General features: G+C 42.7%; 1 protein-coding gene across 1 annotated transcript in view; it reads right to left on the reverse strand.

The window, feature by feature from the left end:
• The window catches only part of ADAM22 (ADAM metallopeptidase domain 22), a 143,629-nt gene that overhangs the window by 68,454 nt on the left and 49,171 nt on the right, over positions 1-26,004 (reverse strand). The window contains exon 4 of the mRNA XM_074157524.1: positions 8,993-9,059. Coding sequence (XP_074013625.1) covers positions 8,993-9,059 — 67 coding nt within the window. The remainder of the gene's footprint in view (positions 1-8,992; positions 9,060-26,004) is intronic.

Below are 26,004 nucleotides of genomic sequence, written 5' to 3' on the forward strand. Positions count from 1 at the left end.
TCCACTTTCTGACAATTTTTTTCCCCTCCAGGACTGGATTTGGTTTTTTATGTCAGAAAGAAAAGACAGACAAGACAATTAAATCTGCAAGATCCTACACGCGGCACAATCTGAGATTCATTCTAGTGTAGTATATTCAAAAACATGGCCTGGGAAGGACTCCTAATACTGAAAGCTGCCATTTTCAATTTCCTCCTTCTCAGTAGCAGGATGTAAGCTAGTAATAGCAGGGAGATAAACAGATATAAAAATACGTAAATGCAAATGTACATTAGAAGTGCCAACCTGCAGGACCATTAGGTCAGGCAAATGGATTATATCCGACAGCTGGTTATCTCACCCATAGAGGATACTACATTTTATTGAACCCCAAAAGAATTGCCTTCATCATTCAAACAATGCTGAAACAGAAAAGCGAGCTACTCCTCAATGCCTACTAAGCCAGTGGGGCAGCACAACACCGCTGGAAAAAAAGATATCCAGAGTAACTGAAAACACACAGGAATTTGAAAATTTTGTCAACTCTTCATCAGGGCACATACAGTAACATTAATTCTAACCAAAATCTATGGGTAGTAATTTGATCAGTGTGCTTGGGGACTACAGTTCCCTTTGCAATGGCAGCATCCTGTAAGGTAGGAACCATACAGTCATTTCCTGCTCCATTGCTACACTCTGAGCTGCTTCTTGTGGAATTTATAATTAGTCCTGAAGTGAAAGAAGTTGCCATTTGTTCTATCCGATTTCATCCCATTTTTATTTAGCCCATTGGTCAAAGATAGCCAGTTCTCCATCTGATCCTTCTGTGCACAGTAATGCTCCCCAGTTTTGGACTGCTAGCAAATTTCATTAATATACACCCCCCCTTTTTTTTTTTTTTTTTTAACCTAAGTCATTAATGAAAATATTTGACGAGAGCAGATCAACCTGGCAGGAATCCCCTGCTAAACTGTCAGGCTCCTTGTCAGCTCTTCCTCAGCTAGTTTACTGCTATCACTAAAAAGTAGATTATGACCTAGATTTATTAATAATTTGCCATGAGGCAAGTAGAGCTCTGTTGAGGGAGCAGGGTAGAGAAGCTCTGATGACATTACGGGAACCCTTATTCAAAATCTTCTCTCAAACAAGCAAGAGTGATTTTTCTGGTATTAACAGCGTCTCTAGTCTCCAGTCACAGTCGAAAAAGCCCTGCTAGAAATAGGCATATATAATTCCTGCATTATTTATGATTTGTTCCTTTTCAGTTTCGTTTCTCCCCCAGGGGCTCATCACCAGGTTGTGCAAGCTCCGAGTACATGCACACGCAGCTCCCTGCCAGCCTCAGCCTCCCAGGGCAGAGCCTCCCTCCACTCCTCTCCCCTTCCACCCCCTCCCACCAGTCCAACTGCTGCTCCAGTTTTCAGGAAGAAAATGTAATCCCTCACAGGAAAGCCTGTTTAGCATACAGGCTTTCCTGGCAAGTTGAAACGCTTTCCTCTGGTTACAAAACAACGAGCCATCAAAAGCTGAAGACAAATCAAGAGATTCTTCTACGGAGCTCAGAAAGTGGATGCCGTTGAAACTGGAAGATGCTGGTGGAAGCACTTTGCTATAAGATTGGAAACATACCAGTCAATGATAAAAATGACCTGCTCACTGGCTTGGTGTTTATTCCGGCTGCACCACAAATTATTGTAGCCTTATAATCCGTTGGTACCTGTGGTGATACAGCAAAATGTTGGCATGCTACTTAGGATAAGGTCTCATCAAACACAGGCACTAAGATGTGACAGACATAGACGGTGCCCTCAGTCAAGGGATTGTACCTTAACAAGTCGTCAAGCAGAACAGATTTACAGTTGAACAGAAAAAGCAATACCCATCATGTCAAGCGTCCCCAGCCCCCTCTGGCCTTTCAAGATTTCAATATTTTTCTCCCTTCTATATTATTTTCCTAAAAAAGGGCTTTTAAAGAGCCCCTCAAACACACATCATGGCACACACAAGCTGAAACTTTAATCACAGCAAGGCAGGGAAGAACAATAATTTTCCTCTCTTGTGCACAGGCATTAAAATAGCTGTAAGCTACAGCAACAGGCACTTTGTGCATGCCGCTAGCCGAACAACACACATAACAAAAGGCAATGATGACTATTTTTGCTTTGCTAGGCAGCGTTAAAATGCATTTGCCCTACAACCCTCATTCCCCAAACTGCAACGATGGCACCTCTGGCAGAGCCTCTGCAGAGCACCAGCCCACGCTGGGGCAGCCCAGCTCCAGAGGACAGGCACGGGCAGTTTGAAGGAAGGCACCAGGCGACAGCTGAGCACCACATGGGCCAGCAATGTGGCTCAGCACAGCCTGGGACACAAAGCCACGAGGAAATCTTAAGCCACAAGGCAAGTTTGGCCAAAGCTTCTCTGTCAACACTACAATGGAGAAAAACAGTACCTAGCATTTAATATTACTCCATTGATGTTGTTCGACACTATCATGATTACGAACATGCTGTGAAGCAGAAGCAAAAAGCAAAGTTCTTTTATAGCGTGGACACTCTTGCTGTAATTTTGTGCCTATACTGTGTTTACACCGCGACACCTAAGAATTTTAGGATTGCCTATGAAATATAGTTCCTTCTAGTTATATTTAAACACGCCATTAAAAAAAATCATAGCATTTCTCTAACACAACTCTACCCGTGCAAGTTCTCTGACTGGGATCAGAATGATTTTCATTGCTTAATTTTTTTTAGAAAGCAATTTTCTAAGAACTCACAGAATTGCTCAGTGTTTTGGGGGAATACAGGCAGAAGCAAAAGAGGAAAACGGAAACATTTTATATGAGAAAATGACACTGAATATCAGTTGTTCCTTCTGAGGGAGAAAAATCCAGCAATGCGAATTACTCAGCTGTCTTTTGCCTTTCATCTCACTGACAGCATCAGTGACAGAATGATAACACAAAAATGAGAGAGAGAGAGATAAAAGGACACAGAAATATACTGCAGCATTAAGTATACACAAGTTGAGTATTTATGTGCTGTGAGCACAGGATGAGCTACGCTGACACAATCAGGAAAAGGCAATGCATGAAGGATTTTTCTCTTTCTTATTAATTGATTATTCTCTTTGCTACCAGAGGGAATTTAGGCCAATACTGCTGCTTTCCTAGCAGTTAGAGACATGATCTAAAGTAAGGGGCGGGGGAAACACTGAAATAATTCAAAGATCTACCTCTTTTGTTTTTCTTAAGCACTGCACATTGCTGCTGGTTTAAGAAGTGTGTCTTTGGTGCTGCCTAGCTGTATCAAATCAACCAGGACATCTCACAGAGAAGCCTCTTCTCTGCAGCTGCTAAATGCTGGCACCCTGCAAAAACATGCATAACATGTTCCACCTTCACAATGGTCCAATGTATTGATGAATTATGCAGCAATCAAATCACAGAATCACAGAATGGTTAGAGTTGGAAGGGACCTTAAAGATCATCGAGTTCCAACTCCCCTGCCATGGGCAGGGACACCTCCACTAGAGCAGGTTGCTCAAAGCCCCATCCAGCCTGGCCTTGAACCCCTCCACGGATGGGGCATCCACAACTTCCCTGGGCAACCTGTTCCAGTGTCTCACCACCCTCACAGGAAAGAATTTCTTTCTGGTATCTAATCTAAATCTCCCCTCTTCCAATTTAAAACCATTACCCCTTGTCCTGTCACTACATTTCCTGACAAAGAGTCCCTCCCCATCTCTCCTGCAGGCTCCCTTCAGATATTGGAAGGCTGCTATAAGGTCTCCCCGGAGCCTTCTCTTCTCCAGGCTGAACAACCCCAGCTCTCTCAGCCTGTCTTCATAGAGGAGGTGCTCCGTCCCTCTGATCATCTTTGTGGCCCTCCTCTGGACCCGTTCCAACAGGTCCATGTCCTTCCTGTGTTGAGGACTCCAACATGAAATGCAATTCAACTTTCTCTTACAATAAAAAGGTGTGTTAAACTGAAGAGTTTTCTCCCTGTAACAATCCCTTCACTCCTTCAAAGTGGCATTTTTAATGACCTGAATGTTTCTCCCTTTTCCTGCCCCCCTCTTCTCTCTGAAGCATCCTAAATACTGGCAGAAGATCCATATGTATTTTACGGCACAGGAAGTTTTACTGGGGGGAATGGAGAGGAAGAGGAGTGGCAAAAGTAGTTATCAATTCTATATCGCGTATATATCTGCGTAGCAGAGCCAAAGCAGGCATCTGCTTCCCGGACAGATTCACACCTGCAACATTCCCAAACTGCTGAGTGTACATACAGCTGCCTTGCCCCAGAAATTCAAAAGTTCCCGTCTTCTCCCATATTACTGATGACACAACAGCAGCACTGACAACTTGCGTGTTTGTGCAATACTCCTGCACTGAGAAATGCAAGGGGGAAATATACACGGATTTTAAAATACGCCTCTCCTTATGTCACTGTAAGAGACGGCCTGTGAACTCCCTGGCGAGGGGGAGAAGGCCCTCCAAGCCTTCAGTGGAATGCCTCAAACACTCACAAGGAAATAAATAACCTAGGCCTGACATTCAAAGGACTGATAAGACTCACAGGCATGTGAAAAGAACAGTGGGGGGACTATTTTGTGAAGACAGGATAGTTCTGCCACTTGTGTGATGAGTCTGTTAGTTCTCTATTCAAGGCCACCATGTCCAAAGAGCGACCTTTGCCTCATTATCTGCAAAATGCATATGAAAGCACACACCCTGCATATGCTAATGAAGATTATAGAGATCATGCTAAACATGTATGACTATGGCACTCGTCTCTCCACCCAAATCATGCTACATGTCACCTGAGAGAAGGGAGGAACAGAATCACAGAATCACAGAATCATATGGGGTTGGAAGGGACCTCTGGAGATCATCTACTCCAACCCCCCAATAAAAAAACCTGAGATGAGGCTGTCCTTGGCAAGGGGGGCGGACCGTGCTAATTCAACAAACATAAAAGAGGGAAATAAGTGCCTCTAGAGAGGTGAGAAAAAAGAAGATGATCATGCCTGAGAAGATTTTTCCAAGAAAGAAGAAGATTATGCCTGGGAAGATTCCCTGAAAAAGACACTGGAACTAGGCCCAGGCCCAGTGATCTCTTTATTTTTGTCTTTTTCTCTGTCTTTTCCTTTCTTTATCCCACGGTTTCTCTTTTTTCTTAGAGTTGTAAAGTAAGGGTTAGAGTTGTTAAGTAACGACCTTAAGTACCACTTGCCATAAGTTGTTGTGTAAGTAAACATGCCCAGAAACACAACCCATACCTCACCACTTGCCACAATTTGTTAGATACCTAACCAAATATCATGAACTTATTAAGACCTACATTAATCATTTTGGGAAACTAATAAATGTCACCAGTGGCGTCCCCCAGGGGTCAATACTTGGTCCAGTTTTGTTCAGCATATTCATCAATTATCTGGACGAGGGGACAGAGTGTATCCTCAGCAAGTTCGCTGATGATACCAAATGGAAGGGCTGGCTGACACTCCAGAGGGCTGTGCTGCCATCCAGCATGACCTGGACAGGCTGGAGAGCTGGGCAGAGAAGAACCTCATGAGGTTCAACAAGGGCAAGCATAGGGTCCTGCACCTGGGGAGGAAGAACCCCAGGCACCAATATATAGGTTAGGGGTGGATCTTCTGGAAAGCACTACTGAGGAGAAGGATCTGGGGGTCCTGGTAGACAGTAGACTATCCATGAGCCAGCAATGTGCCCTTGTGGCCAAGAGGGCCAATGGGATCCTGGGCTGCGTAGGGAAGAGTGTGGCCAGTAGGTCGAGGGAGGTCATTCTCCCCCTCTACTCTGCACTGGTGAGGCCACAACTGGAATACTGCGTCCACTTCTGGGCTCCCCAGTTCAAGAGAGACAAGGAACTACTCGAGAGAGTCCAACGTAGGGCAACTAAGATGATTAAGGGATTGGGGCATCTCTCTTATGAGGAATGGCTGAGAGAGCTGGGACTCTTTAGCCTGGAGAAGAGAAGGCTGAGGGGAGACCTTATCTATGTTTACAAGTACCTAAAGGGTGGGTTGAGGGAGGATGGAGCCGGACTCTTTTCAGTGGTTTCCAGCGATAGGATGAGATGCAACGGGCACAAGCTGGAACATGGGAAGTTCCATTCAAATATGAGGAACAACTTCTTTCTGGTGAGGGTGGCAGAGCCCTGGAACAGGCTGCCCAGGGAGGGTGTGGAGTCCCCTTCTCTGGAGGTTATCAAGACCCACCTGGATGCAGTCCTGAGTGATGTGCTCTGGGCAACCCTGCTTTGGCAGGGGAGTTGGACTAGATGATCTCTAGAGGTCCCTTCCAACTTGGACAATTCTGTGATTCTGTGTTTGTATACGGACCTTGAGATTTATCTCACCTTAGTCCGTGCCGCTGGGGATTTACAAATCTGAGTCACTTACCCCCATCTCTCTCCTGATAGTGGGGTGTGACAGTCACCAAGGCGGCCAAGAATAGAGTAGGCCCTTTTGCTGTATAAATAGGCTTGCTCAAAGCCTGCAGCTGGCAGTGGATGGCAGATGGACATTTTCTTTCTGTCACTGTCTCTCCCACCCAAGCAGCAAGAGAGATGTTGCCAGGCCGCCTCTGTTCCTGCCTACAGCCAAAGACAAACTGCACAGAGGTGGGTGAAGAGCAGCATGCTGAAGCAGCTGATAGAAACTTGAAATACCTCGTATCCCGCTTCTGCTTAAGAACATGCTGCACAGCAGAGTGCATATTTTGCGATTTATTTGTGAGTTGTAGCCTTTTAGTAGCTATTTTTTAAATAAGTATCTAACCAATCTACACAACCCTAAAATCTAGTATAATAATTATGTTTTGCCTGGTGCGTATTGTAAGCATCAACTTAAAGGTGGTTTTGCCAGTTATGGTAAGCAGTTTCCACAGAAATTGAAGGTCCTAAATCATCACAATGAAAAATTCTTGTATTTGCAGTAAGATTTTCAAAACATTTGATGTAAAACCAGAGTGCAGTTTCTCAAATGCAAAACAAATACTGCTGGACTTTTCAGAAATTGTTCGATGGATAAACAGGGCTCTCCAGGGCACATACAGGAGCTCTGAAAAATACTGGCTGGTCAAAGGGAACCAGATTTATTTTTAAACAGCTACTGGGTACCAAAATTAGCCTCACTCAGTGTCTGGCATCAAAATGTACTCAGCAGCCTGCACTCTTCCAAAAATCTTTTGATATTTGAACTTATCTGAAAATGTGCCCATGACTGCAGCCAAGGGGCTCTTCTGGACATTTTGTCACAGCAGCTGCTTCCCTCTCCTCTGATCCCACACACTCAGATGCAGCAAAACAAGGGAAAAACATCCATCCTCCTCCCTGGCATGCTTCCGTGGGACTGCTGCCTGCTGAACTCCTGGAGCTGTGGGTGAGGAGGGAGCAGAAGAGCCTCCACCACCTGCCCCAGCCACCCCCGCACCCCTGCCTGCAGCGTGGAGAGGGAAACCCCACTTGAGCAGCAAGGTCCCTCCTTTGCAGTGGAACCTTTGGCTTCCAATTCAGTTCATCTCGAGCAGGAAGGTCAATGCAGCAACGGTGGTTCTCTACTTACAGCAGACTTGAGAGTACTACGCAAGGCAGTGATAGCCATCCCTCAAGGTACACCACGACCCTGCACGGCAGCTAACTGACGGGGAAATAATCTCTGGGACCATGGAGACTGGGAGATGTTTTTCCCAGAAAACATTTTATGACCCTTCCTCTGAAGGGCCCAATCCTCCTGTCTCTTCCCCATGCAATTAAACAGTACTTACATGAGAAGAGCCACTGATTTCAAACACTTCCTTGCTTGATTAAGGCTTACTCATCAGAAACAGATCTGTCCTCATTCACTGATGGGACTCGGATAGATTAACTTAGCTAACTTGCATATATACCTTGACACAAACAAATAGATTGTTATGTTCTTATTAATATCAGCTATTATCTTTATTTCTGCTTTGACTCATATTCTGAATCTGAGTCAAGACTTTTTGACTACAGAGCACGTCTGACTGAGAAATTAGTCTTTACAATTTAATGGAACACATATGTGTTTGCCTCAGTCTGACAATGTATGCAAACTATTATCAGGGAGTAAAAAGAAAGCAGAGTTCAAGTTTGCAAATGCTAGAAGGAGATAAACCAAAGAAACGTGTATCTTCAGCTACTCAGTGGCTCAAGGATTGCTTTGCCCACTTGCACACTGCAGAGGTTAACACATTTGTTTCAGGGTATTTAGGTGATCTCGGACTTCGTAAAAGACTTTTGAGGATTTTTTAATAAAATATAAACTTTGAATAACATTTGACCTGATAGGCAAATTTAAAGTGTTTCAGTTATGCACAGCATATATTACATTCATGCCTATTTTATGTAACCTACAGCAATTTTATACCTGACGTCTAAAAAATATTGTCCTAACAAACAGAAGGTCGTCAAGAAAATTCTCATGTTGCATGCAAATAACAAAACACTCCTGCAAAGGCAGTGGGATATTTCACAGAAGACAACTGCAACAAACAGGATCTTGTAGCCATCATGCCAACGAGCACCCAGAGAAAGAAACCCACAATGTGAGACTGTGACTAGATATTTGGAAATATTATACAATAAATCTCGTTATTCTCAAACTTAGAAAGAAGCTCATTAGCAACAACAAATTTGGGGTTTAGTGCAAACAGGAAATGCCAGCTACCAAACCATTTCATCAATAGGCATCAAAAGTAAATTATATTTACTAGTAAAAAGAACTACCATGTATACATTTTCATGGATACCATTTTGATATAAACATTAATGTACTAAATTTGCCAATACATTTTATTTGTATTTAAAAAGGTGAAAAGTCAGAAGACATGAAACATGCTTGCCTGAGAAGAGTAAAACAAATCACCTGAAAAATCATGTATATCTCAGGAAATTGGTGAGTTCGCATTAACGTCAAAAGCAAAGTAAATTAAAAAAGCAAACCGTAAAAAGGAAATTCTTACTTTAACTTCCACTGTCTTCCCACCTTGCTCGATATGCCTCTCAAGATATTCAGACGACAGCAGGTCACTGCAAGAAGAAGAAAAAAAGAACCGTAAGTCTCACACTCCCTCTCAGCAAGCACTGATTAAACATTTACATTTGAAAAGGGCAAAACCTGCAGGATACTTTTCCTAAAATATTCATAAAAATCACCGAAACAGCCACCTCCAATGGAGTTACACATTGCATGGGATACATTGATTTTTAATACCAGAAGGTAGGACAAGGAAAAGGGAGGGGGGTTTTCTTCATGGAAGGTTCAAAACCAGCTACTGATAATGATTTTAATTCAAGAGACTTTTGTATGTGCTGCTGGCACATGGCAACAGGCACACTGACAAATGGGACAGGAGGCAACAAGCACAGACCTTCTCGGCAGAAGAGACAAATTTAAATGTTTCTCCTTCAAAAAAGCAAAACACCCAGGCTAGAGGCGAGCTGACCTGCTGCGGGAGGACAAGGACAGCAGAGTGGCACCCAGGGCAGCAGCCGCTCGGCTTTCCAGAGTTTCGCCCTGGCTAAAGAGGCACTGGGGCCAGGGACTTTTTTGCTCAGTAGGCACTAGTGACTGCCCAAAGCAAGCCCCAAGCAGGACAGGGTTGGTCATATGGGTCCTTCCATACCAGCCCTACAAACTGCCAGCTTGATATCAGCATTAATAATCCAGGCACAAAACCCAGGAGCACTCTAATGAAATATGCTGATAACGCTAAGTTGGAAAGCATGAGGAAGAAAGAAGAAGGTTGAAAAAACTCCCACAGGAAAGAGCTGGATGATCTTCAGGACTGGATGTTAGAAATACGATCAAATTCAATTGTACAAACAGCAAATTCATGCACTTAAGGGCTGGAGGGAATTTCTATTATGTTGTTTTGGAGGACCTGGTCTATAAGGAAGAGACACGACTGCACTTGTTTCTGGCAATATGATTTGCCAGATCAATAGGGTGTCTTCCTGAAAAACACAACTAAATACATTAAAGATGATGTATTTCCAATCAAACTGAGGTAAGATTAATACCACTGTCCAAAGGAGACGTCTTCTCAAATACTGCAAACAGGTACTGGACAGCTTTGCTTCAAAAGTTCAATTACCTGGAAGCACGGAGAGGTTCCCGAGATAACCAGGGAATGGAAAGCTCCTGAAGCCTAGCAAAAAGCTGAGTTGTGCAGGGATCTGAATGCACCAGCATTTATACACCAACATGTAAAGGTAGCTAATTAGGCTATAGAAGATGCTGGCAGAACCTCAAATGTAGACAGACTGTCAATGAGTCAATGGAAACTACACTTCAAAAAAAAAAAAAGACTTTGTATCTAAGTGCAAGCAACAGAGGCAACAAAAAGAGGGATGCTAACAAATTTGTGAATGGGAGCAACCATGGGACAACCGTTCATGGAGGTGGGGTCCCCTCAGTCACAGTGGCTAGTTGCTAATGAAAGCAGGAGGTCCCAGTGTCCCCTCAGCAGCAAGCATTAAATCTACCTTGTCTCAGCACAAGCACTCATCAAAATACTCTCAGTGTCAGAACTAACATTCATCAAAATGCTCTCGGTGTCAGTACTGGCACACATCAAAGTATACTTGGGAGGGTTCACCAAACTCACCTTTGTGCTGCATTCAGTAATGCAAGTCCCTTATGAAGACATACAATGAGGCCCAGAGTTGATGCAGGGAGGGAAAATACCTCAGCAGCTGTAAATAGGGGAGGAAGAAAAGGCAGAAACCAGTATGACCAGCTGGTTCCAGATTTGCCTCCAGGACTCCCTTAATTCTGGTCAGACCCATATACCTATACTGATGCTTTGCACAGCAGCCCGCGAGGGACCCATTATTTAGGAACACCTAAAAGAGATACTGTTGCTTGAGTTACCGATTACAATCTTCTAATTCCTCTTAGAAGTGAATATTAAATATTTATGATACACATCCACCTGGGGAAAGCTCAAAGGCTTCTATAACATCTGCATGCCTTTTCCAGATTTAGAAATTTAGACAGATGCTCTCTTATAATGTATTTAGTTTGGTTTGCTGAAGAGACACTGGGAGACTTCTTTATCATTTCTTCTGTCTCCACAACTCTGCATTATGTACACCTGAAATTTCAGATTAAATATGGTGCCAGACAAGGACATCAAATGAAAGATCTGAGCTAAGATGCATCACTGAAAAGGAAGACAGAGTTTTAGCTGAAATCAGCAGAAAGGCCTGAATAGATTGAATGCCAGGAGGAGATTCTCAACAGACATAATGGAGACATTCAAGAGAAGAACACAGGTTCAGGGAAATGATGGAGACACTGGTAAGAGAAAGATGCCATATCAACTGCACAATTATTGCTAACCCATGCTGCAGGAGCAAACTGTGAGAAGGGAGCCTTCTGCAACATCACACTTGAAGGGGCTGTGGTAAAAGGAATGGGCACTGTTCGGGTACCAAGCACATGAGGATGAAGAAACTTCCCATCAAGCGAAAGACGTGGTTTACATCCTCTACCAAGTAACATGGAAAGGTCTAAATTATAACTCAAGTATATACGGGGAAGTTATCCCCCGCAGAAGAAGTGAAAAGGGAGAGAATCAGATTCATACAGGAAACTGTAAAAGATGGGAACCTACCAGCATGTCGCTTTGAGAAAAGTGCTGAAAGACTCCTTTTGTTAAAAGGACTAAGAGCTATGGAAGGAGTGACTAGGGGAGGTGATTTTTTATAACAGTCCATATTGTATACCAGGGAAGAGAAGGCAGGTTGATTATTATCATGAAACAAGGACCAAGAAATTGGAAAACTAGATGAGAGGGAACAGACGGGATGTTTCTATCTGCCAGTTACTAAGACTTCAAGGGACAATTAGTATTACCTCACATTACACTATAGTCCTACAACCTTATCAGTATCAGCCATGAGCTAACTAAAAAATACAGCAAGATAAACTCAAAAAAGCCACTTATCCAGCAGATTTTTGTATCTGACTAGCTAGGATATTTTAATTCTCCTTTATCCTCACCTCTATCCAAACACCTTCTCTCTGCTCATACGTGATCTTCCCTTGCACTTCAGGGGGTGACTACCTACCTCCTTACTCCATGAATCTATCTGCTTTAAAAGCCACAGCTCTTAAACTTTCATCCCCTCCTTCCCCTCAAAAGAATTGCTGAATTTCTTTTTATACGGATAGTTAATTTAATGACTGTATCTGTTACATTAGCCAAATGGACTAATTAATCAGAATTAGGTAGCTTCTCTTAGATACGGCAGCAGTTTCCACTGTGCCTACTTAGAGGAAGGAAAAAAACAACTGAGAAAACCAGAGCTAGTCCTTGCCTGCTTCTCCCTTTTTTTAAATATTCTTACTGTGCTTTTCTGTTCTTGCTGCTTCTAACATGAAGGGAACAAAGGAGAAAGTAATTTCTTACTGTTTCTACTCCTACTAACTATTTATGACTTTCTCCAAAAAGAAATTGGGAACTTACGAATAGGTAGAGTCCTCAAGGAATTATACACAAACGCTGAGTTGTACCTAATCTCAGTCCTTTCCTGGAGCTTAATTTCACATTTGAGTAACAGACAATGATGCACAACTTGAATCTCTGATGAAGTTTCTTCCAAATACTAACATTTGCTCAATTTTTTTCCTCTCCAGGACTTCTCTCTTAGAACACTAATGCCATCTGACTTGAAAATGCACTTACTGTCCCTTTATCTGTTAATAGCTAATTTGCCTGTGGGACACGATAGTAACTATCCTGCACCCTACTGCAGGCACCAAGCTGCAGAGCAACTCCACAGCCCAGCACAGGGCCTCCACCTCCAGCATCAGAGATGAAATCCTACAGCTCTGGCTCACAAACAGCATGTGTTTGAATTCCTGGATTGGCTTCATTCCTTGATGGGAAAAGCTTTAAGCAGGTTGAAGGCTTTCTTGCTTAGTTTCACTAGATTTCTGTTACACATATGGTTGCTATTACTAGCATAATAACCTAGCATAATCACTTGGGAGGTGACCGTCCCCCTGTACTGGGCACTGGTGAAGCCCCACCTCGAGGGCTGGGTCCAGTTTTGGGCCCCTCACCACAAAAAAGACATTGAGGGGCTGGAGCGGGTCCAGAGAAGGGCAACGGAGCTGGTGAGGGGTTTGGAGAATAAGTCCTATGGGGACAGGCTGAGGGAGCTGGGGGTGTTCAGCCTGGAGAAAAGGAGGCTGAGGGGAGACCTCCTCGCCCTCTACAACTCCCTGAAAGGAGGGTGTAGCCAGGGGGGGGTCGGTCTCTTCTCCCAAGTCACAGGCGATGGGACAAGAGGAAACGGCCTCAAGCTACACCAGGGGAGGTTCAGATTGGATATTAGGGAATATTTTTACACGGAAAGGGTTATTAAGCCTTGGAATGGGCTGCCCAGGGAAGTGGTTGAGGCACCATCCCTGGAGGTATTTAAAAGATGGGTTGACATAGTGCTTAGAGACATGGTTTAGTGATGGGGGAGGGGGTTGTTGTGGTTTTTTTTTTTTTTTTTAATCAGAGTTAGGTTGATGGTTGGACTAGATGATCTTAGAGGTCCCTTCCAACCTAGACAATTCTATGATTCTATGATTCTGTAAAAACAGGAAAGAGGACATAACAAAAGCTGCAAGGAAAACCTGTAAAGCACCAGTGGTAGTTTCAAAGCTCGGGCTGGTGTGGCCATATCCTGATGCTGGACGTGCCTCGTGCACGTGAACTGCACCTGAAGTACACCCAGCTCCCACTGCCAGCAGGCATTTTGTGGTGTCACTGTCCATCTACAGGTACTGTGCTATGGACTTTTCGGCCCATCCTTTTCAACCTTCGCAATTCAGTCTGATCTCCTCTATCTAAATGACCATATGGGCAATTTTATGAGAAATTACTGTAAATGTGGCAGATAATGATAAACAGATACTGCTTTTATTTTCCAGGGAAAAAAAGAAGAGTTTATATTTACATTCTGCAGCCAGGAAGAGAGACACTTAAAACCTAAGCATTTACTGGCTCATACCACCACACGTTTCTTTTCACTATTTTACTGAAATCTGAATATAGCTCTCTAGCCCAACAAAGTAAGACTAAGACAAATTGAAAGCAGCTCTGGAATCACAATTTCAGATTCCACTTTTTATTGCAACTTAAATATAATTAAATTATTGTTACTATTTCTTGCATCAATATTAACATTTCTTAATACAAATACTGAAATCACTAAATAACACCTGATATATAATTAATTATTTTTTTTCAAATAAAGCGTTTTAAAACATTTTGTGGCACAAGGGCACAAATTCAACACAGCAGTTAATTCATCCTGCTGGTGCAGGAGGGAAAGTCTTCTCTTTCAGACAGCCAGGAGATTTCATCTACTGCCCTAACAAGGAAGCTGCGCCCCTACACACAGAGGTTCTTCCCAGTATCCAAGGGGAGACACTGCTACTCAAGATGCCATAATGATAAACTAGACACTTTAAAAAGAGTAGTCGGCAGCTGTTTGCAAGAATCTTGTCAGGCAGAAAGATGAAATAGGATTTTTCTAGCTCTAAACTTCTGTTTTCACAGCCAGAGTTGAAAGCAGTCTGGGCGACATCCACTTAGTCTGCTCCTTACCTAGTTTTCCTTACAATACTGATGGCCAACGCAAGTGTCAATAAAACCTCACTCTGCTTTTGTTGTTGAATAATTTACACCAGTATATCTTCAGGCAATTACTTTTTTTTCCCTACAGAAATTTCAGAAGGAGCCCTATTAAAATGAGCAGATATTTTTAGACCATGTTCATACTACTACTACTACAAAGCAGCTTCCTTTACGCCATTCAGTTCTTATGCCTGTTACTTTAAAGTAAGGACAAACATAGTTAATTTTACTATTTCAGAAGATGGTAAATTAATAATGAAGGAAAATAATAATGAAGGAAAGGGGCAAGCACACAAGAGGCACAGGCTACACATTGTCCTGCACAACTCTACTAGTGCAGTCTAATCCTAGTTTTTAATACGCCTCTTCATACAGTCAAGCTGGTTTATACTATGTAGAAAAAACACTTTCCAAGTAAGCTCACTTGTGATTCCAAGCACATTTCAACCCAACTCTTCTTCCATATTTGTGTACTGTCCACAAACGCTATATTAAAAGAGAAAAACTGCAAAATTAAATGCTGAAGTGTTATAAAATATCAGCCATCTCAACACGGTCCTGACATGACTTTATGTCATTAAATACAAGCACAGGACACCCATATCATTTAGTGAATAGACGCTACTACCTATGTTTATTTGGTAGCTTCCTTCAAGATTTGGCCTCAAATTTTAGTTACTGTATACATCATTTTGCCCTGAAGCAAATACACAAATTATTCCTGTACTCATGGGCATTTCCATGATGCTCTCTCAAAGTATTTGCAGAACACTAATACTGAATGCTCTATATCCTGCCCCTCAGGAGAGTATGTGTTAGCATTTTCCTTAATACTAGAAAGCTGTAAAGTGCGTTCCATTTGGGCGCCCAGTTTGAAACTTCACAGAGCCATATATTGTAGAAAAACAGTCTCTTTTTCATCATAACACGTTTCAGATGTGTCCTGCCCTGTGTTGCAGTTGGGATCAGCTCTGAAGAGCTCCAAGAGCTCCTGAGTTGTCCTAAGCATCCTGCTCGCAGGGCACTTGAAGAACAATGAACAGTCACTAGGAGCAAATGCTGAAGGCACCGTTTGGGGGATGCTTGTCCAGAGTCGTGCAGGAAATCCCTCTCAAAGGGACCTGGCATCACCACTTGCTTTGCACAGATGCGCTTCCCAACCCAGTAACAGGTAAACTGGGACTGTCCATCAAGCCACCTCATTGCCAGCACAGCCTTGCTTCACTCCAGACTACCTTACTTTGGCAACAAATAAGACAACACAAAACAACACAAATAAAATTAAAAGAAAAACTTAAGCTGCATAAAATAGGAATACAAAGGAGGCAAATTATGCTCTGCCCAGCTCCTTCCTGTTTCATAATTTCCTTCCAAACTCCCCATTGCTGTACCCACCTCCTTTGACCTCAGGACCCCTCTACCCTGGCCACATTCCTACTCCTCCTCTATTCCCCAGCCCACCATCTCTTCTTCCCAACCAGCATTTCCATGCCACTGCTTCCCGCTTCTGCACGATGCCAAGAAAGACCAGCAAAGGAGTCAATATCTCTTCAAGGTTACGTTTACAGTTTGGCACTAACACGAACACATCCAGTCAAAAACGTGCATCCTTAATGACAGCAAAGCTTTCCCCTGCTGGGCTGTCATTTCTTTCATAAGCACTCAGGATGATCACCCCCTTACGCTCATGGTTACCTGCTGTTAGAACTTGCATTTTATTCTGAAATTTGAAATGTTGCTCATGCCCCAAGAATTTTTAAGTAGTAGTCACCAAAAAGAATAATTTCTTCTAAACAGCGTGCATTTTTAATATAATTAAGGAGTACTAGGATATACAGATTGAAAAATTATGGAGAAGTTTGTTTCCGTTGTTAATCTAATGAATGCATAAACTGTTCAAGTACCTGAGATGTTTCAGAAATGAGATCAGAAAAAATGGTTACCACTAATTTTATTTTTGTTCACAAAACATGAAATTTTGAAAAGTGTACCCCTGAAAATAGCTTTAATTCAAAAGAGAGTAAACCTTAAATCTAGGAACTAATTCGTTTCTAGAAACTATTTGGATGGAGACAATCTGCTAGAATTTCAAGAAGACGGAAACGGGCTTGAAACTACAAAGACATTGAAAAAAGCCTGTTATTGGTAGAGGGCTAAAGAAAAATGAGTCATGATGTGCAGACAATCTACAACGGCAGGCAAATTAAAGAGCAAGAAACTGAAATTACAGGTACCTGCTGTAGCACTGTAATATCTTTCTTTTGATAAAGAGTGTCCATTTTAATAGCACAGAACATCGTGGGGATCAGAAGTCAAAGGTCTCACACTGCATTTGTGGCTAAGCCAGGATTTTAGTCTGAAACTATGCAAACAAATCCAAATGCACAGTTAAGGGAAACAAGGAAAGGGGTCTCTTGAAGAAGCAGTCTGCATCACCGGGAAAATATCACAGCATATCCACACATGACAAATGACATAAAGCTTTGTGAAATAAAATGCATGGCTCATCTTAGAAATGAATGAATAGTGGGAAGACAAAAGTCCCCTAACGACCAAATCCTCAGGAGGCAGATTCTGCGACAACACTAATCACTTAAGCCACAGTCCAAGGAATTATCACAGCTCCCCAAACTTACAATCATCAATCTTGATTTAGCATATACAACTGCAAGAGAACAGCTAGTCTGAGAGAGACAAAAAAGAAAATCCATTTCCTAATGCTGTTCCAAGTCAGATTTCTCTGGCTTGCCAGATGGCTCTGACATTGCTGATGACCCAGCAGGTTACTTCGCCTCCCCGTGTGCTACCTACCAGTAAATCATCCTCTCTAAACTCAAAAGGCTCTTCAGTTTGGAGAAAAGAGGACAGAGTGAGAGTGGGGGAATATGATAAAAGTTTACAGTATCATGTGGGCCACAGACAAAATTAATGCAAAGCTGTTATTCACCTAATTCCACATTAGCAAAATAAAGAAGCACTCAAAGAAATTAGAAGACCAATTTAAAACAGATCAAAGAAAGTACTGGGTCACACAGCAAGTTGTGAATCTCTGCAATGTGTTGCCACAGGAGGCTGTACAGGCAAACAGTTATCTAAAGGTATCCAAGAAAGGGATTAAAGTCACAGACAACGAGCTCATAAACAGATACTAAAAGGTATACGCAGAGATGTGTCTTCTGGCATCTTTAATCAAACAGCCATGGGTATTGGGAGGTTGAGTGGAATGGACCCTGAAGGTGGCCTAGCGCATGTGCTCTTTCACAGTATCTCCCATTGCCAAAGCCAGGAAAGACGGACCATTAGTATGACGCAGCTCCATTTCTTTTGTGTTTAATAGCTGTCACTGCTCCTTGCGGTAAAATGAATCCAGTAATTTGATATTCTAAAATGACCTTTCTATGCAAAGTCATTTCTTGAAAATCTCAGAGAAAATACATTTGTGCTAAAATGATGCAAACTATTTTCCACACATCAGCACAGGATTGCTTTTAAATACATGGTTCATTTCCCCATCACGGAACCTACAACAGCTGTACAGAGCAACCGCGGTGAGCAGCACCCTGCTAGCTGCTGCCATGGCAGAGGCTGATCAACATCTGTAACTGTAGATCTGTTTCTGGAAATGCAGCTTTGACAGTTTTCCATCTGCTGCTGCATGGATCAGACTATGATTCAACTCATACTGACAATCCTACAGCAAGGTCAAGTATTTCCCCCTTTTCTTATCATAGGTATCACATCCCTGCTACCCTAACGCTATCTTCGCTCCTTTATATACAAAACTCACCATCTTCATACTCCTCAAAGACAACCAAACTGCATTAAGGCCAGTTACACTGGTAAGTGCCGTAACTATGACTGGGTTTTAAGTAGTAAAAAAGGGAACAGGATGAAACCCATGGCATTACTAATGGCGTTCATACACCCACCTAACTTGGTGCATTGATTTGTAAAAAAAGTTATAAACAAAATCCTGAGCTTTGTAGCCAGTTCACTCAGATAGCATTGGTAGAAGTTCTCATTTGACTGATGCTCTCCTGCTACCATCGATTTCTTATATACATCAAATATATATAATAATATACACACTCACATAGAGATCCTTTATATGCTAAATATCCCTACAAATGAGGCATCTGTCAGCAATACACTAAGCATTATACGTCCAATTTGTCTTCTCTTGCTCCTTCACCACACTTTTTTTTATCCCTTTATTCTCATCTTTCATATCCACCCTCTCAAATCAGGACCAATCCACTGTCTTGTTTGCAGCATTGTCTGTTTGGAGAATTCTAGCTCAAAATTCTTATGATTAGAAAATAACAGCCTACACGCTCTCTCCTGAGAGACACAAACCAAACTGCTTTATCTTGAAAGCCTACTAATGTATCTAATGTGCTAACAGACATTTTCAGAATTTGAGGTTTGAGCCATGCTCAAAAATAAACTACCTGCAACTTCCCATGCTGCCACATAAGCAGTGGTTTAAATTTCAGAAGATAACATATCCCAGGATGGAAAAACTGGCAGGGTCAAAGCAGGCCCACATATATTGCATTCTTCCCATAGGGAAGATTAAATCTGAATCATCATCTTCTTACATCTCCAGAATGACTGCCATGGTGATTCCTCTGAAGTGGGCTTATGGTCCCAGCAAAGACTCAAAATTTTATTTTTGTCACAATGCAAATCCTTATGACTATTTTGCCTTTTCCTGTAACCTCCCATCTTTCAGTCATACTATGCCTATAGACAGAAAAATTATATACCCATTTATAAAATGAGAATAGATTTCTAAGAAGTATCTTATTTATTATTATCTATTATCTTATCTATTTTTATCCTGAAGTATTCTCTTCAGAATGAAAAGGGATCTTAATACTTGACTGTACCAACTCCAGTTACCACTTCTCACAGAGGTTAACTTCTTCAGCGGTTACTCACCTGTTGAAGGTTTTTTCCCCAGGATTGTCATATTTTCTGCAGGTCAGGATGAGCACCCGCCATTTCAGCTCTATAGGTCTCAAAGAATGACATTCTTTGCAATTTGGCAACTATCTAGCATTGAACAGTTAAGTTTTGAACGTGGTGCAGCAAAGCACTACGGTGACGGTGCAAAGAGCATCTTTCAATGGTATGAAACCAACTCCAGCAGGTTCAGAAGTGGGCAGCAGCATGTTCTGCTGTTCTGGTATGTCTAAAGATGCAGAACAGCTGCAGACCCTTTTAAATGCTATATAGCAGTGTGGCAGAAAGCCTTGAAAGAATAAAAGTGCCCTAAAGAGCACACCGTGTAACATAATCCCTCTCGGAGCCTTCGACTCAGTTACTCTGCAGCTGCTTCCATACAGCACTCAGTCACAAGGCTCTGATAGCCAAAAGTGCCACTGTTGCAAGGCAAAGCGACAGGGAAGAGAGCTTTCAGCATCACTTCCGAACGCCACCATCCCTCTTGCACTCCTGTCACAGAATGACATGGGGTTGGGAAGGGTCCCCTGGAGATCATCTAGTCCAACCCCCCTGCCAAAGCAGGTCCACCCAGAGCAGGTTGCACAGGAACGTGTCCAGGTGGGTTTGGAATGTCTCCAGAGGAGGAGACTCCACCACCTCTCTGGGCAGCCTCTTCCAGAGCTCTGTCACCTTCACAGGAAAGAAGTTCCTCCTCATGTTTAGGTGGAACTTCTTATGTTCAAGTTTGTGCCCATTTCCTCTTGTCCTGTCACTGGGCACCACTGAAAAAAGACCAGCCCCATCCTCTTGACACCCTCCCTTTAAGTATTTATAAGCATTGATCAGATCCCCCCTCAGCCTTCTCCTCTCCAGACTAAAAAGACCCAAGTTCCTCAGCCTCTCCTCGTAAGGGAGATGCTCCAGGCCCCTCATCATCTTTGTAGCCCTGTCGTTCTGCCCACCCAAGGGTCCACTTGCGCATCCAGAACTGAGATGCAAAATACAGCCAGCCGACAGGGTCTGCAGCTGGGAGCACACCTGGCATCTATAAAGCCATCCCATCAGCCATGGACAGTCACACACAGATGGCTCTAGCTGTGACCTGCATCTAGCTGGGAGCTGGCTCTAATGAAAATTTTTGTTCACTGAATGAATTTGACCATATACACAAGAAACCTACTTTCAAATCTCCTGTCATCTTTGCTTGGCATCTCAGTGATGGGCTGACACTGTTTTAACAAGAAAACTGCTCCAACTCTTCACTTCTCCTCATCCTGAGCTAACCTGGTGTCCTAGAGGAACCTCTGCAGCTGAGCAAAGATATAGAAGGATATTTTAAAGAGGCAATGAAATCACCTCCCCCCTTCACTCTGCTGAGCCACAGGGAAACGGTACACCCAATGGGGAGGCTGGTCCCTATGGGATCCCCCTCTGCACGATCAGTAGAGAGAGCGAGCAGTTGCTCACAAAGGCAAGACATCGCTCTCCTGCCAGCCTGTCCTGATCACCCTCTGCAGGAGCCCACGCTCTCTCCGCCAGCCACAGGGAACCTGGGAGATCAGTCTCCTCATTTAGAATCATAGGATCATAGAATTGTCTAGGTTGGAAGGGACCTCTAAGATCATCTAGTCCAACCATCAACCTAACTCTGATTAAAAAACCAAAATGTAAACCATACAAACACCCCCCTCCCCATCACTAAACCATGTCTCTAAGCACTATGTCAACCCATCTTTTAGATACCTCCAGGGATGGTGCCTCAACCACTTCCCTGGGCAGCCCATTCCAAGGCTTAATAACCCTTTCCGTGTAAAAAGTTTTCCTATTATCCAATCTGAACCTCCCCTGGTGAAGCTTGAGGCCATTTCCTCTTGTCCCATCACCTGTGACTTGGGAGAAGAGACCGACTCCCCCCTGGCTACACCCTCCTTTCAGGGAGTTGGAGAGGGCGAGGAGGTCTCCCCTCAGCCTCCTTTTCTCCAGGCTGAACACCCCCAGCTCCCTCAGCCTCTCCTCATAAGACTTATTCTGCAGACCCCTCACCAGCTCCGTTGCCCTTCTCTGGACCCGCTCTAGCCCCTCAATGTCTTTTTTGTGGTCAGGGGCCCAAAACTGGACCCAGCCCTCGAGGTGGGGCCTCACCAGTGCCCAGTACAGGGGGACGGTCACCTCCCGAGTCCTACTCACCACGCTGTTCCTGACACAGGCCAAGATGCTGTTGGCCTTCTTGGCCACCTGGGCACACTGCTGGCTCATGTTCAGCCCACAGTCGACCAACACCCCCAGGTCCTTTTCTGCCAGGCAGCTCCAGCCACTCTGCCCCAAGCCTGTAGCGCTGCAGGGGGTTGGTGTGACCCAAGGGCAGGACCCGGCACTTGGCCTTATTGAACCTCATCCCATTGGCCTCGGCCCATGGATCCAGCCTGTCCAGATCCCTCTGCAAAGCCTTCCTACCCTCCAGCGGGTCGACACTCCCACCCAACTTGGTGCCGTCTGTGAACTTACTGAGGGTGCACTCGATCCCCTCGTCCAGGTCATTGATGAAGATGTTAAAGAGAACTGGCCCCAGTACCGAGCCCTGTGGGACACCACTCGTGACCAGCCACCAACTGGGTTTAACTCCATTCACCACTACTCTCTGGGCCCGGCTTCCAGCCAGTTTTTAACCCAGCAGAGAATCCTCCCATCCAGGCCATGGGCAGCCAGTTTCTCCAGGAGGATACTGTGGGAGACTGTACCAAAGGCCTTGCTAAAGTCCAGGTAAACAAAATCAGGTGGTGGAACACACCCTGGAATACAAACCAGCAGATGGTTCAAGAGCCTCTCGCTCACAACAGTGCTCACCAGCTCTTAAGGAACATCATGCGTGGTTTTGAAAACATTAATTTAGATAACTGACACTACTGTTTATACCTGCAGCTCACACTGACAACCACATGTTCAAGACTGCATTCTCCTCTTCTGTACAAAAATGTGTAAGGATATCCTTATTATCCTCCTTACTACATATTTCTAGAATGTGCTCAATACTTTAAATTATTTATGTTTCTAAAAATAATCCTTCTAACATGTCATGTGTTACTTATAATAAAAACTGGATTTAAGACTCCAGTTCTTCAGGGTAACGCATTTGATGAGCAATCACCAGGGAGGTTAAGGTGGCTTGTAGAACAAGAAAAAGCCTTCCAAAAGCTCCAGACAATATCATAAAATTTAATGCTGAGCTAAACTATAAATTAAAGCCAACCAACCTTCAAGGATGCTAATGAGTTTTAAGTTAGAAGACTTACAGGGTGTTATGTATATGCTATTTTCTTTAATATATCTTTCTCTCTAACCCAGACTTTTTTTTTCCCCCTCACAAAAATACAGACAGACCGATTTACAGTGATACGGCCAATTAATCAAACCAGCAATGTTTGGTTGGTTTTTTTTTTTATGCGTATAGTTTCAGTACAACTGCTAAACACAGCTAGTATGACTGAAATCTGCAGCACTCTACCTTAATATTTGGAGATGAGTATTAAACTGAGAGTTTAAAAAAAATATAGCTGTTTCTTCAATCACAAAGATATATACATTGATGCACGTTTCCTTATAAGCTAATTGATTCTGCATAGAGCTATCAGTGTTTAGGGAGAGGTGATGTAATTCCAAACACTGATTGCCATAATCAGATATATATATATACCCTTACAGAAAAAGTAATTCAAAAGTAGGGTGCCTAAGTTTAAGAAATGCCTTAAAAGGAATAAATGCATTTTCCATTTACATTTGTTTTGCTTATAGACCACTGTTGTGTGGAGGTGGAAATGACTATGCTGCATAGTGGTTAGAGTGTAAGAACAGATAGCAAGATATCTGAGACACCTCAGGTACCCTGAAAACATATTTTTAAGTAGTCCTGGTCAGGAATATCTGACAAATGGCTTTTCACAAAAAAAAAAATAAAAAAAAAATCTTCCAACTTCTCCAAAGTGAAACTCTAATCAGAAGTGTAACAGTTTAAATAAAATCTTTTTTTCAAAACACATCTCCACATAGCCAAAGACCTGCACAACCCTGTACACTCACATCCAAAGCTCTGATTTGCTGGAGTCAGATCAAGGAGTATAACTGGAGTATCTATAATAAGATGTGTACCCTAATCATTGCTCTTCAGACTATTCTTGGGTTGGTATCAATTCCATCATTTCCACTCTGTGCTATACAAGGGATTCATTGGACCAAAGGAAGCAAAGACAAGACTAACTGAAAAATGTCAGTGTATCTGAGAAATAACAGGATTCGCTTTAAGTCTCCTGGACCTATTATCAGCTCTCTTCACTCTTTGTTCCCAAATGGACATTTTCCCTCAGGAACCTACACATGAGATACTTTGAACTGCTGAGTATTCATTATCTCTGTTAACAAAGCACAGGGTGTCAATACACAACACTTTTGAAAATCAGTCTATTTCTGTTGAAACAACAGGCTGGATCAAGAGTTTGAGATTGTCATTTCCGGCCAAAAATATATAAGTGTAAAAACATCCAAGACAAAAGAATAAAAAGGTGGAAGGGAACTCCAGAGATACACTCAAGTTTCATGGAAACATGCTTTGTGGGAAAACCACAGTTAAACCCAATGGCAGATGGGTGATGCGCTGCGGAACAGGCCAATTCCAGTTCTTCCAGCATCTGTATTGTCACCTTACAGAGAGCTCAGGCTTCAGACAACAACTTGGGTGACAGTAGCAGAACAAACACCTGCTACCACTTCTGCACTACAAGAAGTGCCTGGTACCATTAAAATCTACTGACCTTACATTTTCTTATGAAATATTTTAAAGGGAAACAAAATTTAACAGAGTAGAACCATTTTCTAAATACAACTGGCTTTCTCTCCATTGAGATGCTCAACCTCTGGGGTATAGACAAATTTCTCAGGGAGAATTCCAGCATTCACAAAGCTTGTTTTATTTTGGAACAATACACCCTACAACTTTTCATTGTGGGAAGCATGAAAAATTATACTGAAACTCTCCAAATATATATGGGTTTGTATTTTGTGTTGAAATATTTGAGTTTAAAATCTCCTCAAATAGAACTCAATTTAACATCACAATTTAGGAAACTCCGGAAATGCAGCAATACATTCTCTGCAAAGACTTAATCCATATATATATATACACACAAATATATATACACAAACACTATAAAATTAACATTTATTTAAGCAAATTAAAAATAGAGTAGATGCGTTCTCCCTTAGCAAGAGCATCCTTTCATATGCTATTTCACTTTTTAACAGCTTGCAGCCTAAAATGTTCTTTGGAGTTAAATAATGCATTGGCAGAATTAATATATAATATTAGCAGGAAGCACACATTAAGGACAAGGTGAAGAGAGGAAATGTTTTCAACCTAGAATGAGGTAACCAAAAAGCAGGAGCTGAAGAAGTGCTATTCCAGATATTGCGAGCTGCTAAAGAAATTTTCTATATACACAGGATGCCTATACTGTTCTGAGACATAAACTTTGTACTTCAGTCCTTGCAATCTGAGCATGCAGAAAGTAGAGGTGCCCAATTCCTACTTAAATGAGTGGGAGCCAAGGGCACTCAGCCCCTGGAAGAACTAAGCCCTCTGAGATGAGACACCACTCATGCCAGCTTCATTTCAGATGGCAGGAGTGGGTCTATAAAGCATAGATGTGTATGCACGCCTGAATCCATGTATGTGCTTTAACTTCATTCACAGAAAATGAAATGGAAGGTGACACTTATTCAGCAAATGTAGACTTAGATTTGCTACTCAAAAGCACTGGCGTGCAGTAGACCATGGGAATTGCTCCTTCAGCAGCAAGGCAGAACTCCAGCCTCGCGTTGCATAGAAACGATGGTGAAAGAACTATTATTTATACTATCGTGCCATCACCTGAGAAAGATGACAAGAGATGTAGGACCGCAAATAAACTATAATTGCAAAAGACAGAAGCAGAGGGCAAACCCATGAGGTGTCCCAGGGTCACCCCATTCCCAGCTCCTCCCACCACCACCCTAACCCAGGTATGCCCTGAAGCCGAAGGAAACCTCCTAGGCTATCTGATCATCATTATCCCTCTACCTTGTCTAAATACAGTCCCAGTATTTAAAGGCTTTTGCCCACAGTATGTTGATATAGTTCTGTCCAGTGTCATAATTTTGTACCCATGAAATCCTTTCATTTCATTTCCCAGTGTATTTTAAAACACAGAAAGGACCACACAGTGAAAGCTCGGAAAATTCTACTTTGTTACCATATTCATCATGCCATAAATGGACCATAAATAGCACACATGCTTTACAGTTTTATCAGGACAGTTTCTGTTCACTAGTGGTAATTCAACACACAAATACCA

Source organism: Numenius arquata, chromosome 12, assembly GCF_964106895.1.
Source record: "Numenius arquata chromosome 12, bNumArq3.hap1.1, whole genome shotgun sequence".
NCBI classification, from domain to species: domain Eukaryota; kingdom Metazoa; phylum Chordata; class Aves; order Charadriiformes; family Scolopacidae; genus Numenius; species Numenius arquata.